We start from the raw sequence: 15,657 nt of genomic DNA on the forward strand, positions 1-15,657 counted from the left end.
GACAGCCAGGTGGGATACGTGATTATTACCATCTCTGTTTTACAGATGGGAAATAACACTAGAAAAGTTTAAAATCTCACTGAAAATACAGGCAGCACATCTGAGATCTGGAGGGAGAGGGAACACAATAGATTCCATTTGGTTCCAAAGTACTCTCCCTAAGGCAGACCTCTCCCAGTGAGCCATGCAGTCACCAGGTATCTCTCCTATCACTTCCATTGGGAATATCACAGTGGCTACAGACACCATCTTCAAAAAAACATCATGCAGAAGTCTTGGCAGTGAGGAGCCAAAATCTAGTCAAATGATTTAACTCTGCAATGACTACAAACAAAACTGAAAGAATGAGATGCCAGGGAATTTACTCTGAAATGCACGTAAAGTAGTGAACTCAGGTTTCTCTCATTCAAAGCAAAATCCACAATTAATCCACTGTTTCAGACTAAGTGCAAATAACGAAGGAAATAATACAGGTTCAGGAGCCACCTCCATTGCTTTGGCATTCCCAGGGCCTAATTTGTACTTGACAACCATTCCTGATCAGGAACATGTGATACAGAACTTAATTCTCCTACTTACTATGAAACGGCCAAATATACCAGGACTTTTTAGCCCTGAAAAGAGACAGTTAAAGCTATGTGTACAAAAGGAGGAAAGATTGTCTTGTCTCTTTCAATGAGAATGAGAAGCAATGTAATACAATCCCAGTGGGCAGCAAATAGACAGCAAACAGAAGGAAGGGAGCCTGCCCATCTCCATGGGACTCCTGTGCCTTGGGATGTGTTACATTCCAGCCGTTCACTTGAGCTCATAAGCAGCTAGATGATCTAACTGAGGAACAAAACCCAACAGAGTATATTAAGAGCCCACTTCTGATTAAGTCAATAAGTCAGTAAGTAGTAAAAAACAACTTACCTCTAAAGTCCTCACGTAGGCACAGAGATCCAGACAAAATACTCTTACTTCCACAGCCATCCCTTAAATGAGGTGAGGGAAGGGGTGCACCCTGTCTCTACCCCTTCCAGTCACTCAGGTACACTGTATGCACCTGAGCTCCCCTGGGCTGGCCCTGCCTTCCCACCAGGTGCTCCATCACTGCTTCAAACCATGATTCAGTATTTCCACTACAGAGTGAACACTACAGTCTCTTTTGCATGTGAGAACTCCAGTTAATGGAGGTTGAGTCAACAGCATGTGATGGAGCTAGTGCTGGACACAACTCTAAGGAAGATGGCAGTTCTAAGCACAAAGCTCCCTTATACTGTCCTGCACTTCTCTGCAGGAATAATTCCCTGCTTCCGGGCACGATGTCCCACCTGGAAGCAAGTTTAAGCATCTCCCACAAGAGGACTGCCTTTGCATTCTCTGGAGTCACAAGCACTCAGATCCACAGATATACATCAGCAGTGAGGGACTGGTTTGGATGTACAGGTATTTGAATGCATGTTCTTAAGCTAGTCAAGCAGATAACAGACTGAAAATGGAGAGTGGCAACCTGGTAAATATTTCCAAGGCAAACAGATACCTGCTTTGCTATTGGCTGTGTCAGCTTAGCTGTACAGAAAAGTCAGCTAGCAGTACTAACTTTCAAAGTTGTGCTCAACATAAGCCTTTGAGAGAGAGAATTTATCCCAGTCCACCCAGTGACAGACAGTATAGAGAAGAAAACCTCAGTGGTCCAGAAGCAAATACTACAGATCACCGCAAGCAGTACAGCATATACATCCTCATTGCACCAGGTACAAGCACTCACCCACAGGCTCAGCAGACAGGCAAAGACATGGGTTTATCCCTCTTTAACGGGAGGAGTGCAGCCCAGAGACACAAGATGGCTCAGCTGAGGTTAAACAAAAGTGTGTGACGGATCTGGGAGTATTGGGGACACGTCTACAATGCAGGTCAGAGGGAAACTCACCTCCTCCTCAAGGTCAAGGCGGGACTACGCTAAAAGGAAATCCAGGTTAGGGACAGATGCTTCAGGCTATTTCTGTTCGCCTCTTTTTCAGCATAGCCTTACTATCTTTAGTAAGCTTGGAGGCAACAATTAGAAAAGCTGATGCCAAACATCCCAGCCTGGCCTTTCTCAGGGACAAATCCCAAATTCCTACCCGTCAGAGCTCTGGCTGCCCATCAGAAAGTCCTGCAGAACACAGCAAGGAAACCCCCTTCAGGGTTCAAGCTGCTGTTTTACAACAGCAGACATTCTCAGCCTACAACATTATCTCTTCCATCTTTCCCCATTGCTTGAAATTAAAATAAACATGGACCAGGGCCTAGGATTTTATCTGTCACATATTGCTATCATTAAACACACTTGAAATGAGTGGGTTTAGTTCAAATAAAACTGTCTCTTCCCTCTCCCTTCCTCAGCTCAACAAACATAAAATAGGAAACTGCACTCTAATACATTCAGAAGCAGTACACGTTACATCACGAGTAGATGATCCATCTGGCAGGCTGACACAGTAATAAGTTTACTTAATTGTCAGGTCAGGCGTATTACAGATCCAGGCTGTCAGTCCTTTTATTACAGCTTTGTACTGGGGAATTTAAACCTTCTTCTACTCTGTATATCTATCTGCGGCACGGGAAGTGAAGATGTGCACATAGCACAAACATGCATGCACACACATATAGGAAGCGGCACTCTGAATGAGGAGATTATATTAAGTAAGGAAGTGCTGAAGTGAAATGGCTCTTAGCAGCTATATGTGTTTCAGACTTGAATAATAACCCAAAGAAAGCAATGAGATATTTACATTTAATTTACTTGAAACTGGACCAGGGAAAGCACTGATTATATGGGATAATCCAGCCCTGGCTCAGAAGTGAGAGAGCCAGGGATCCTCAGATGTTCCCTTCATTTATACTTTCTAAGCCATCAGCCTGTTATTCTGTTTTTGGCTCCCTGCAGTTCCTCCCAAGCAGACAGTCTACTGAGATTGTCCATATGTCCTCCGGAGATATCGCTGAGTGCGCTCAGCATATGATCAAACTCATCAAAAGCCTTTAAAAACATACACAAAACAAGCCAAACCCTCCTCCTTCTTTGCCTCTGTATCTTACTTCATCTCCTCTTCATTAACAAGCTCGATTCCGAAATGACTATTTACAGGAAGACTTTTAAGTTTTCTAAAGTACAATTTTTAGGAAAGATGCCAAATATAAATTGTATTCTCTAGACCTGCATGCATTTGTGATTTTACATGAGCATGCACACATATGTTCAATATAGAAACAGCAGGTGTTCTCTAAAGTTTTATTGCTGTTAGTTAGAAATGACCACATTACTCAACAGTGTTGAAGCCAAGTCTTGTCAAAGGCAAGGCTTGCCAAAAAGTGCCTGATGACTTCAAGCATTCTGCAGCACTGCTTTGGGGTGCTGGTTCTTACAGGCAACTCTAAAAGCTGACTGTGGTCTGCCCTTACCCTAAGGAAGCACTGAATGTTGCATCCTCCGTGTGATGGTTCTACAGCTTTCCATGCTAAGCAGAGTGCTGCCTTGAGCACAGTAGCCATTCTGTCATTGGGGCCTCATAAAACATTGTGACCTTCACGGCCACCTTGTTCTGCAGCCAGGCCCCCTGTCTTGGACATTAGCCTCCGCTGTGGACTCCAGTCAAAATGTTTCCAGAAAAAAGATTAAAGAGAGTTCAAGATGACATTTGTACTATCTTCCAGCTCAAAGAATCCCAGCTGAACAACAGTGGCCTATCCATCACATTTTAAGGCTATGAACGGTCTTAGCTGTACGACTATCTCATTTAATGTGCAGTTGATCTTTCAGCAAGCCAGCACAGTAATCGACCCCTACATCTTCTTTTCACCTCTTGATAACCGTGACTTGAAAGGACGCATGTGCATCCTGGTTTTCTGCCAGATGGAAACTGAGCTGTTCCTCCCACCTTTCTTAATTCTCCCTGGATCACTAATTGTGGTTTTGAAACAGGGAATCAAAGCTGTCTGAGCCCCCAGGAAGACTGGAGTGATAGCCGGTAGGCAAGGTGGCAGCTCTTCATGGCTTGGAGTTTCTTTGGATAGCAATGAGCTCTCATTGACCTCTTACACATCACTCCGAAGGGGGCAACACATGCAGCCTGTCATCAATCTGAAGATAAACACCGGTGCTATTTTTGACAGAACAGCAGGATCGCTGACCTGGGCTGTGATAACAACCATGAGACTACCACAACAACCCTGTCTGCCTTTACATGTGTTATGCCATAAAAACTGCCCTTGCAGACTTAAAGCACTTTCTTTGGGCAGAGAGCAATCAGCATGACTGAAAACATTGGCAAAAATATTTATAATAACTGCATCGAAACCTCATTATTTTTTCTGGATAGGTCAGTTGTTGGTAGGTTTTGTTCTTTTCTTTTGGGGTTTTGTTGTTGTTTCTTTGCTTTTAAATCTCTAGAAGAAGACAGTAGTAATCACTGGACCAACGTGTTACTGATTTCCTATCAAAATGGCAGTGAGAGTGCTCGCTGTCAGCTGTGAAGCAGCATGTTAGGCTTATCTTGCTGCAATATATTTTTCCATTTCATCCTTTTATACTCTCATAGAAGCCTCCTATTCACTATTGAAACACCATATGGTGATAATATATGCTAACACAGGCAAAGTGACACAGTCCACAAGCCTGTTATTGAGCAAAAGTTGACAACATAAGGCTGAGAAAACTGTAAGTGCTTCCAAGCCACAGTATGTACGTCATCTAATTGCATTTTACTGTGATGCAAAGAAGTCTGACTCAAGGAAGGAACTTCCTTACAATGAAACAGTAACAGCCTGGACTAATTTACAGTTATTTGAAGAGCGATAGGAAGAGTCTATCAACTCATAACTTTCAGATATGGGCTGGGTTTGGGTTGTTTGTATTATTTTTTGGGGGGTAGGCAGATTTAATATACAGGAAGGGACAATGCATCTCGGCACCACTGTTATCTCTCAAAAGGTTCCTGACAGGAAGGCACTGGGCAATCAATAAGAGAAAATACAGACACAGCCCCTTAAACTGTCCACAGATACATCTGCCTCTTCCTCTCACGGTTAACAGTTTTGAACCAGAAATACCTTGCAACAATCCTGAGAGCTTTTCAGGCAATAAACATACCGTGTTTGCTTACGCAATGGTAGCACAGGGTCTAATGTGGAACCTGCATGGCCAATTCTCTCTTTTCTGTAGGGTACAACCTTACACGCACTCACACCAGCAGGGTCTCTGCCAGCCCTTCAGTGGTCTCTGGCTAGAGCTGGAAACCAAGGCAATGCTCTCTGTGCTTTGTGCAGCACCTACACCACAGCCATCCCTGCAGAAATGCTGTGATGGGCTGCAGCAGGCATCCAGCAAAGCTCCGGGGAGAGCAAAGTCCCAGGCGATGCATTGCTATGCAGGTGCTCCTTCGAGCTGCTGTGCTGTTCCCTTGACTCTGAGCTATTTCCTTTTCCTCACTGGGAGGGAAACACAGCTGGTTCCTAGCGTGTGCAGAAGAGAAATAGTCAACACAAAAGGAACAGAAACCATCAAGAGAGGAGCAAAGGAAGCCTCATTTCCTATGGACTTGTGCCTTGAATCTTGAGCAGGCTCTGATCCTTCCTGTACTCCTTCCTCACCTCTCCTGACCGCCCCTCCTGCTTCCCTTCTCCTCCTAGAATTAGCCTAAGCACTTATCTGCGTGCATCAGCCAAACAATCTGCCTCTGCACAGCCTGGAAGAGCAAAAGTTCAGATTGTGACAAGGGCCTGGAGCTCACTGTGCCTGCGTGGGACCAGCCCAGGGCCATGGTGAGGACACCAAGTTCAATCCATATGCCAGGAAGAGTCAATGAGCAGACACTGGTGGGTGCTGGGTGGGAAGAATTAATTAACAGTGCTTTCATTTCCTACTTATAGAATCACAGAATTATTAAAGTTGGAAAAGACCACAGGGATCAACAAGTCCAACCAGCAGCCCATCCCCACCATGCCTACTGACCACATCCATCAGTGCCACATCTCCACGGCTCTGGAACACCTCCAGGGATGGTGACTCCACCACCTCCCTGGGCAGCCTGTGCCAATGCACCATCACTCTTTCTGAAAAGAAATTTTTCCTAACTGAAATATGCCAGCTATTTCCCTGCAATGCAGAAGAGTGGATGCCACACATGTAGAGGAATCACTAAATAGTTCCATGGGACTACGTTTGACTTTGTTCAGTTTCTTGCAGCCTTGCACAGGTGGGGAAAACAGCTTCCCAGTTCTCAAGTGCTGATGGGATAAGTGGTGCTACAGGTCCAAACGGAGTGGTGGTGCACTGTCACAGGCTGCCAAGGGAGGTGATGGAGTCACCATTCAAAAACTGTGGAGATGTGGCACTGAGGGACATAGTGAGCATGGTGGGGATGAGTTGGCCATTGGAGTAGATGATCTAAGTGGTCTTTTCCAACCTCAGTGACCGTGATACTATTAATCCATCTGTATGCGCTACAAGAGGAGGGTGAGTGACAGGGTGCCTGTAGTCTGCCCTCAGCTCCTCCGATGATCCATGCACAAAGCAAGACATCTCACCTACCTCACCCACGAAAGAGCAACAACACTTTTATTTCACTGGTGGTAAAACTGATACCACTGAAGAACTCAGATGCAACAACCCATGCAAGGATGCCAGCAGCCAACATCCCAGTGCCACGCCAGTCTGTGCTCCAAGGGTGGTAACACTTTGTTGGGCACGTGGACAGCTCGTGAAGTGCGACGGGTCCCTTTGAGATGAGTGCCAAATGCACCAGGTGCCAAAAACTGAGGATGGGGAAATGACGACAGGCTTCCTGAGCTGACGGTGCACTGCAGCCTGGTCCCATTGTGGGGGAAAAGACAGAAAAAAGAATCTAACAATAGGCAGAAGGCCTTGAACGGCTTTAGAAAGTAAGAGCCCAGCTCTCACCAACTCACAGCAAAACAATCATGAATGCAGAAGGAAAAAAAGACCAAATTATGAGGTACTATTTGCTTTTTTATCACTGTTCCCAAAGTAAATGTTTGCCTTTATCCACACACAAATTTGAGATGCCTGCACAGATTTTAAAGTTCAATATATCCAATACCAGTCATCAGCTAAGGCTGGAGCCAAGCACGTAGGCAGAAAACCCAAATGGATACCAGAAAAAAAAATGGAAAGGGGAAAGGGAAAAGAAAGATTTTTGTGAACTTGGTTATGCACCAGAATGAAAGGAAAGCTGGCAAAGCGGTGTTTTATTTTCACTGATGATAGTGCTACAGAAAGAAATAATACCCTGTGAAGGTCACTCTTATCCTGTTCATCTGTGACGAGCTGATAATCTGGGATCTCAGAAAATTTTCTTTAAAAATCTTCCCAGACATGCTCTTAGCAAAAGGATTATGGTTTAATACATACCAGCAGATGCAACCGATTCCAGCATCTGCTAATCAGAGCAGCATCAGCCTGCTGCATGTGCTGGCTGAGCTGTGGAGCACATGAAGGGTCCCCTCCTTGTGCTGATAGCCAAACCCAGCATGCTGAGATCATCTGCTGGCTGTATCTCATATGCATGTGGCCCAACGTCTGTGCCTTGTGTGCACTCCTCTGACAAACGTGTCCTGCCAGCAGCGGTGCTCCTGGAAAGCTATCACCTTGGGACCATCACAGCCAATGCTGCTGCTCTGTTCTTAGGGATGGGAGCTTCAGGAAGAAGGGGGTCTCCTGGATGCAGAGGCTTTCCTTCTTGACCGCTGGTGAAGCCCATGGAGCTGGCTCCAGATGGGATGCTTCCTTTCCTCATCCTGTAACCTACATGGATTTTACCCACAATACAAAGCCACCAGTGGGAGCACTGAGTTTCAGCCCACATAACATTGAAAAAGTCTTGGCAACTTTCTGGATACCTGAAGCAGCCAAATCCCACCAAGCCCTATAAGTCAGGAACCACCAACTCTTTCTGTCTCCCAGATGCTACAGGAAGGGACAATTAACTCAGAACCTGACAAATTAACCTCTATCTGCTTGAACCCTTACATTTTTTTTTCTTAAAATCACAGAACCATTTGTGTTGGAAGGGACAATCAAAGGCCATCTGGTCCAACTCTCTGAACAGGGACACCTACAGATCCATCAGGTGCTCAGAGCCCCATCCAGCCTGACATTGGGTGTCTCCAGGGATGGGGCACCCTGGGCAACCTCTGCCATTGCCTCACCACCCTCACTGTAAAAAACATCTTCCTTATGTCCAATCTAAACCTCCTCTCTTTTAGTTAGAAACCATTTCCTCTTGTCATATCAAATTGCCCCCAACAACCATAATAGTAGTAAACATCATGCAGACCATGCCTGCAAAATCCTTTTGGTGCATAACAAACCAGGCTGACAGTTAACAGAACAAGGAAATCAATCAGACTCTGAGCTTGCACTCGTGAATTTGCAGGGGCTGTCTTGAAGAGAGCTGTAGCAGTCTGTCTTTTACAGAGCCCATATGCCAATCCCACAGCCCACACCAAGAGAAACCATAGGGCTTTCTCCCTCTGATGCTGCGGAATGCTCTGCTCCATGCTGCCTGGGAAGCTTCATTCATGGCTGGAGATTCAGCTCCACACAAACAAAAATAAAAGCTGTGCGTTCCTGGACCGGATAAAAATGAAGCATTAGGAATGCATATGAAAGAGTGCTCCTTAGGAGTGTTCAGTACGCAGCACTTTGCTTTGTTTCGTGGTTTCCGATCCTCTCCCATCACTCTGCAAGAAAATAAGCCCACTGCCTTCTCACTGCTTTTGCAGTCCCCAACTGGTTGTTGAAAGGAGTGATGGAATAACATCCAACGCTGTCAAACACTTAAATCCCTTTCAAATTCCAGTCGTTAGATGACATCATTTCCCAGTATATTTGGAACTTAATGAAAATGTATCACTGATTTTTAATTTTATTTTATTTACTTTTTTATTGTTCTGCAGCTCACACTGAGAATGAGTTTCTTTTCCTTCAAACTATTGCTTGCCTCGGCTTGCAGCGTGGGATAGTAGATGTATCTAGTCCTGGAGGCAATGGTACAGAGGCAGGGGGACAGGCACGAATCCTCAGTCATCTCACCTAACTCTGCCATCATTTCCCCCATCCATTAGATGACAAAAATATTTTATTTCTCTTCTTTATGACTTGTCCAAGAACATCATCTAAAGGACTTCAACCCAGACCAAGGTTTCATTTTGCTAGATGCCAACTCACAGAGGCAGGAGGCAAATCACATGCAAGTAGTTGCCAAGCTCTGCAAAGAGAGGAGATTTTGAGAGGAAGGAAAGCAGAATTGCTCCGTCTGCGGTCCTTTTGCACAGTGGTGATAGGTGGGAGTGAAACGCATCTCCCGAGTCCCTCTGGATGCAGCTGCCTCCGAGAGCTGCACACAAGTAGATTTGATTTTGATCATCAAAGCATTCTCTTTCCCTCAGTCGAATGCTCTGTAAATTTTGGTGACCCGCTATTTGCTTTTTTAAAGAACAGGCTCATTACCATTGGACCAGGGACATCCTATTGCCTGGCACACCTCTCACAAGGTCCTATTTTGCCAAGCAATCTGCAGGAAATTCAGGATGAAAACCAAGAGTTTCAGAAGGTAGGTGTCTGATTCCAAACAAAGCAATCAGCATTCAATACATAATTCACAGCGGAGACAAAAAATCCTGAGCTTTCATATGCTGCTATTTCCAGTATTTCATTTTCACAGCCTCTGCTGGAAGCTTTCTCTCCGGAGTCACAAAGTTTTCTTGTTTAAAAATAAAAAAAATAAAAAATAAAAAATGCAAACATTTATTTTATGGGATGAAATTTGGCAGTTTTTTTCTTTTCTTTTTGCTTAAGGCCTTGCTGCACTCATCTCCTAAGCTGGAGTTTAAACAGAACAGTTTAAAAACATCCCTTTAAGTTGGGGGAAAAGACCTTTTAGCAGAGGAGTTGGATGACCACAGCACCCACACAGCAGCCAGGCTGGGGTTCACCAATTTAGGATCAGCCCCTACTCCCTTCCATGGAACTTAGGCTCCTCCGTGCCTTCCCTACACAACCTTCTTTTACTGTTGCAAGTTGCAGTGGGTTCTCTGCCTCTAAACTTTCCAATGGGTTACTGCAATTTAAAGGTGTGATGTGTAAACAGAAAATACATCACAGCTACACAAGAGGATCTCTGTACTTTATACATCACGCTAACAGTTCTGAATTTTACCGAACTGGAAGAAAATATTAATTAGACTTTGTCATAACGCAACTGCAGTTCTTCCAACAATACCTACGTCGGGCTGATTTAGACCCCTCCAATTCAACCACGACATCAGGAAGCTGGTAATGAGCACACAGTCACCTCCTGAGCTCAGGTGTTATTTGGTCCTTTCTAAAAATGAGCTCCAGCTGGACTTACAAAACACGGTGTCTCCCAGCAGCTCCCAGGACAGAAAGCATCCCCAGGCACTGCTGTGCTGCAGCCAGAGATAACAACTCAGCGTTACCATTTTCTGCTGGTTTTTTTGATATGTGCAATTTGGAAAGGAAAAACAACAACAACAACAACAACAAAAACCCAACAAAACAGCATTTTAATCAATTTTGGCTGCTCCTGTGACTCAGCCAGAGAAACTCTCAGTGATGGCCTCAGCCTGGGGCAATGTCTTGGGGCCATCTCTGGGATTGGCCTTAGACCCACGCTGTCCAAAGAGGAATTTGGACTTTCCAAACCTATGAGGAGGGTACAAATCCCTCTGCTCCAGGGGCACCTCCCATTGCACTGTGTCTCACTGCAATCCAGAACACGTACCGAGGATCAGAAGAACTTCTCTCTTTGAATTTATGCCAACTAAGGCAGGCTGTTTTGGGCAAGCCACTCAAATCCTGCTATCACTCCCACTCCAGCACAAGAGGACAATTTTATAGTTTAGTTTACATTGCTTTAAAACTATTTTGAAGATCAAAGGAGAAGAAAAAGAAGAAACCTAACAATAAAATTCCTGTTGTTCCATAAGAGGAGCATCCCCCAAGGGCAAGGTATACCTATAAAATTATTATAATGCTTTAACTGCATAAGCACAACTAGAAACATCTCCGAAACAAGTTGTGACTCTATCTTCCTCCGTGCAGCCATTATCCTGATAAATTTGGGAAGGTCAGCTGAGGTGTAATCCAATAAACGCGCTGATGTTCTGAGTAAGTACCTCACAATTTGCAGCCTAATCTATTATCCGACTATAAGACCATCAAATGACTCACCAGTTTTAATACTTAGTACAGATCAAACAAAGAAAAATATCAAAGCTTTACCTTCTAATTCCACCCTTCAAGGACTCGTCTGAGTACTTTTTAATTACAGTAAATGACACATTCAACTCGGGCACTTTCTATTTGTAGCAGCTATAGTTGGGAGTTGCTGTAACTGTACTTTCCATGGGACACTGCCACGTTAACCAATAAATGCCGGAGAGTCTCATAAACCAAACACAAAACTTTGGCACTCGGTCCCAGAGATGAAATTCAGCCCTTTTGCCCACTGTGTCACACACAGGTATTGTAAAACAGTGGCACCATTCTGCCATTCCTGGGCAGAGGACAAACGTGCAACTGGCAGCACGTGCTGGCGGGCTTGGAAAGTCAGATCCAGCCCCAAAGTCGGGCTGTGCCTTCCAAGGTGCAGTAACTCTAATTATGCTGCAGAACGTTGTGTTTGAACTCTGTGAATATATATATATTTTTAATAGGATGGGTACAAAATAAAAGTGGGGAAACAATCTGTTCACACAATGCCAGATCCCAAAGAAAAGAGTATCAGGAAGCAGTCAGCAGTACTGGCAGATCATAAAACTGCAGACGCTTGGAGAAGTGGTTACACGAGCTGCATGTCTCTACTAAGGCGCTGTGGCTGACTGCAGGCACTGCCAAGGAAAATGGGTGAGTGCCAATCTCTTCCAGTTAACTCTCTCACAGGGTTTCGATGCTGTAAAGTATTTCCCAATACCAATGTGTGTTTGTATCCGTTTGGCCCATACAAAGAAAATGAGTGCAGATTATTCAACACGGTGCCTGAGCACAATCACTGTTAAGATTTATCTCACTCATTGCAAAAACAAAAAAATACACTGGGAAGAGGACCAAGTGGTGTCTGGGTTGTGCTGCTGCTCTATTTGACTGACTGACCCAAATCAGACTGTTTATACGGATATACCTGTTAGTGTATGCAGCAATCATGTAGATGCAGTTGGAATGAAGGAAGAGTTTATTGGGCAGTCCCTGCAGAAGGCTGCAACACAGAGCTCCTGCCTGCAGACACATTGGATGGGCTTGTGCCAATCTTATCCAACGCCACTGTTGATGACCTTAAAGCTAAATAAACTCTGGTCACTATTTTAGTTCTGTTCAAAAGAACCATTTCTGAATTACGCAAAACAAATGCAAAAGTGAAAAGAATCGTAAGAGTGAAGGGATGGCCTGTATGGATTGTGGGTGTGCACTGCATCACTTGACTCTCTCTTTGAACAGAATCAAAGGGTTTTAGTCAGAGCTGACACCAGTAAAGCAAATATAGCTGCGTAGATGCCTGCAGACACACGTACATATAAGAAATGAGACCAGTCATGGGAATGGGACATGAGGGAACTGCACAAATGGGCACAAACGTGTCTGAGGTGATTATCAAGATCACATGAACTGCTCTTATTTAAGTGCCACTGAGGTTTCACCACTTTCTCTGATAAAGACACGACATCTTACCAGAACACAGGTAGTTCCACTCAGGCACTACCTGAGGTGACTAAGCACAGTGGATTAAATGGGAATAGCAACCCACTTTGCTGGGCTACAGCCACCCTGAGCTGCGTTATCGCCAGCGATCACACCACAAAAAGAAACCAACTTGAGATGCAGGTACCTGGATCATTCTGACAGTGCAACAGATAACAGTTAACAGAATGGGGAAAAAAAATGTGTAAAAGTATTTGTGAACTGAGCAGATTTTAATTCACAGGCTATTGTTGACAGAAAGTTGGGGCAAAGGAAATGTCTTTTTCTTTGTAAACTTTTTGCTAACGATCTCCACAGCCAATGTAACAATTGGGATCAGAGGCCCCTTGCTAAGAGGTACTGCAGCTTCTGAGCTGGTGCCCCTTCGGAGCGGCTGCGCCCTTCTTCCCATTGACAGCCACATCTGGATGCTATCAGGACACACTGGCACGCCTGCTAGCACCAAATACCAGGCGGTTAGCAAATTGACTCCAGCAGCTGGTTCTGGCCACTTTCCCACTCTGGGTTTACACAACATGCCACCAACCTGTTGGATCCGCGGTTTGTACGGAGAGCTGCTCTCTAGATCAGCCAGGATGCTGGTCAGGGAGTCGATCTCTGCATCCAGACTGGAGCGCCTCTCCTCAAGTGTCTTGCCACCAGGATTCACCTTAAAGAAGAAAGAAGAGTTCCAGTTACTCAGACCATGGCATGGAACATGGTTTCTTACTGTCCTCAAAGGGAGCTGCCACCACACCCCTCAGGTTGCAGGGACAAACGTGCAGGGATGAGCAGAGAGGCTCCATCTCACAAAGATTTAGGCTGCTCTGGGGCTTGTCTTCATGAGTTTCCCACAGTGGTCCCATTGTGTTGACTTGATGGGATTATGCAACATGGTAAGCACAAAGGTAGCGGAGCTGCAAGCTGAGACCAGCACCCACTTATTATTATTTTGAATCAGTTCATGGTAACTGTACCTGTCTGATTCAACACTTCTGTACAATTTCCATCACTCCCTTGAGGAGTGAGAAAGTTCAATTTATTCCTAGCAGACTCAAAGTGAAGGGCATGATTTGAAATGAGGAGACAAAAAGCAATGCAATGAAGGTCCTTGGGAAAAGGGTTATTATCCAAGGAAGTCCATGACCAGAGCAGACACCAACCTATACCCAGCACCCTTTTCAATCGAGTTCACCTTGCTTTCTCTCTGCATTTAAATTGGCCTCTCCCCACTTGCATCAGAATGGTCAGTACATTCTCACGAATGGAGAGAGACATGAATTTTCACCACCATCAGCCACCTTTGGAAGCAAAGAACAAGAAGCTCACGGCTCAGTGCAGCAGGAGATAAAGTGGTCCCTATGGACCACAGCAACGTTCAAGGAAGCCAGCAAAGGATCCCCATCAAATATGATGGCAGGAGCTTAGCCACCTAGCTATGCTTAGGGCATACACATTTAAAGTCTTCTCTGAACCTGAGTCATAGTCAGTGTTTGTCTTCTGTCCTTTCCCGTCTGAGTTATCTGAGTTATACCTCCCCACGCAGAGGCTCTCCATGTTCATGCAGCTACAGAGCTCAGTGCAGCTTAACTATTGCCGTAATAAAAATACAAAAGAATTATATAACATCTCACCTAATTTCAGCTGTAATGCCGGTACAGACCATACCAGCACTTCCCCACAGACAATTTAGCTCTGTTTGCCTTCATTCTCACCGAGTTACTTTAATTTTCCAAGCCCCAAATTTTCCTTTCCCTTTGGCTCACTGTCTGCTCCAGATAGGTTTTATTTAAATTTCATTTAAGGAGCACTAGATCATTACCTGTTTTACAGAACTCCCCAGTCATCAATCCGACACGAAAGCAGCAACCTGGTCAGAAAGACAGCCTATGCAAAGCAGGAAGGCTCTGAGCTGCCAGGCTTATACGTGCTAAGGTATTCATTAGTTCCTAATGATTATTAAATCTTATTGGATTACAATAAATTTGGCTTGACTGACATGAAAATGGAATCTCCAATGTGCTTTATGCAAGAACACATAATTTAAAAAGCTCAAAGTCAGGTTAGAAACTACTTACAAACTCAATTTTTCTTACTTATTTTTATTATGGAACCAATCAAAGTTTTTCCATCCAAACTATTGTTCAAAAAATAATTACTTTAGGCAGGAATTGCCCCCAGATCATTACTCAAGGCTAGCTGTAGGTATCTGCGTTTTTAAAGCTGAAAAAGTCTAATTTACTTTCCATTACTAGCACACTTCATGGCTCCTGCTTGGTTTTCCTCCATCCTCCAATTGCTGGCCTACAATAATTGCAGGGCAGCCACAGGCTTCCTAGACTCAAAACATGAGACTGCTCCACTCCAGAGAATTTTTAAGCGAAGTGGCCAAAAGCCAGTCTGGAAAGGGGGGAGATGTGAAGGGCACCCAAGGCCCCAACATCTGCAGAGATAAATCATGGAGCAAGTCAGTGGCAGAACCAGCAGTACAAGTGGGGCCCAGGAAGGGGCTGCTTGGTGTGGGATGGCACTGACCCTGGAGAGGAGAGATGGCAGCAGATTAGAAGATCAGCCGATTTCACTTCTGCTTCCTAACATTTCTGTGCCATATTATTCCCAGGTTCTCATCCCCCAGAACAATTATGCAATAACTGACGAGCAAAGACTGCAGAGCAAGTTGTGAGGTTGTAAAAGTTAAATGTCCTTAGGAAACCTAGAAAAATAAAATTTAAAAAACCCAAAAACAAACATGGAAATATCTCCACTGGTTTGGGGCTCTGCAGAAGATTTATTTATTCCATTAAAATACAATAAATGTAGACGAAGAGCTCAATTCTCCAAATGCAGAAGCAGAATGCAGTGCGACAGGGCCAACAAATAATGCTGCTGATGTGTGTGAGGGCTGATGGGGATGG

At 44.6% G+C, this 15,657-nt stretch overlaps 1 protein-coding gene across 9 annotated transcripts in view; it reads right to left on the reverse strand.

Annotated features, from left to right (window-relative positions):
• Positions 1 to 15,657, reverse strand: part of LPP (LIM domain containing preferred translocation partner in lipoma) — a 301,297-nt gene that overhangs the window by 135,302 nt on the left and 150,338 nt on the right. For 8 of the 9 annotated variants that reach the window (XM_072344422.1, XM_072344423.1, XM_072344424.1 and 5 more), the window contains one exon: positions 13,290 to 13,412. In XM_072344422.1, the coding sequence (XP_072200523.1) occupies positions 13,290 to 13,412 (123 nt within the window). Of the gene's footprint in view, positions 1 to 915; positions 921 to 13,289; positions 13,413 to 15,657 lie in introns of those variants that run through there. The other variant, XM_072344430.1, reaches the window with a different exon arrangement.

Source organism: Excalfactoria chinensis, chromosome 9, assembly GCF_039878825.1.
Source record: "Excalfactoria chinensis isolate bCotChi1 chromosome 9, bCotChi1.hap2, whole genome shotgun sequence".
NCBI classification, from domain to species: Eukaryota; Metazoa; Chordata; class Aves; order Galliformes; family Phasianidae; genus Excalfactoria; species Excalfactoria chinensis.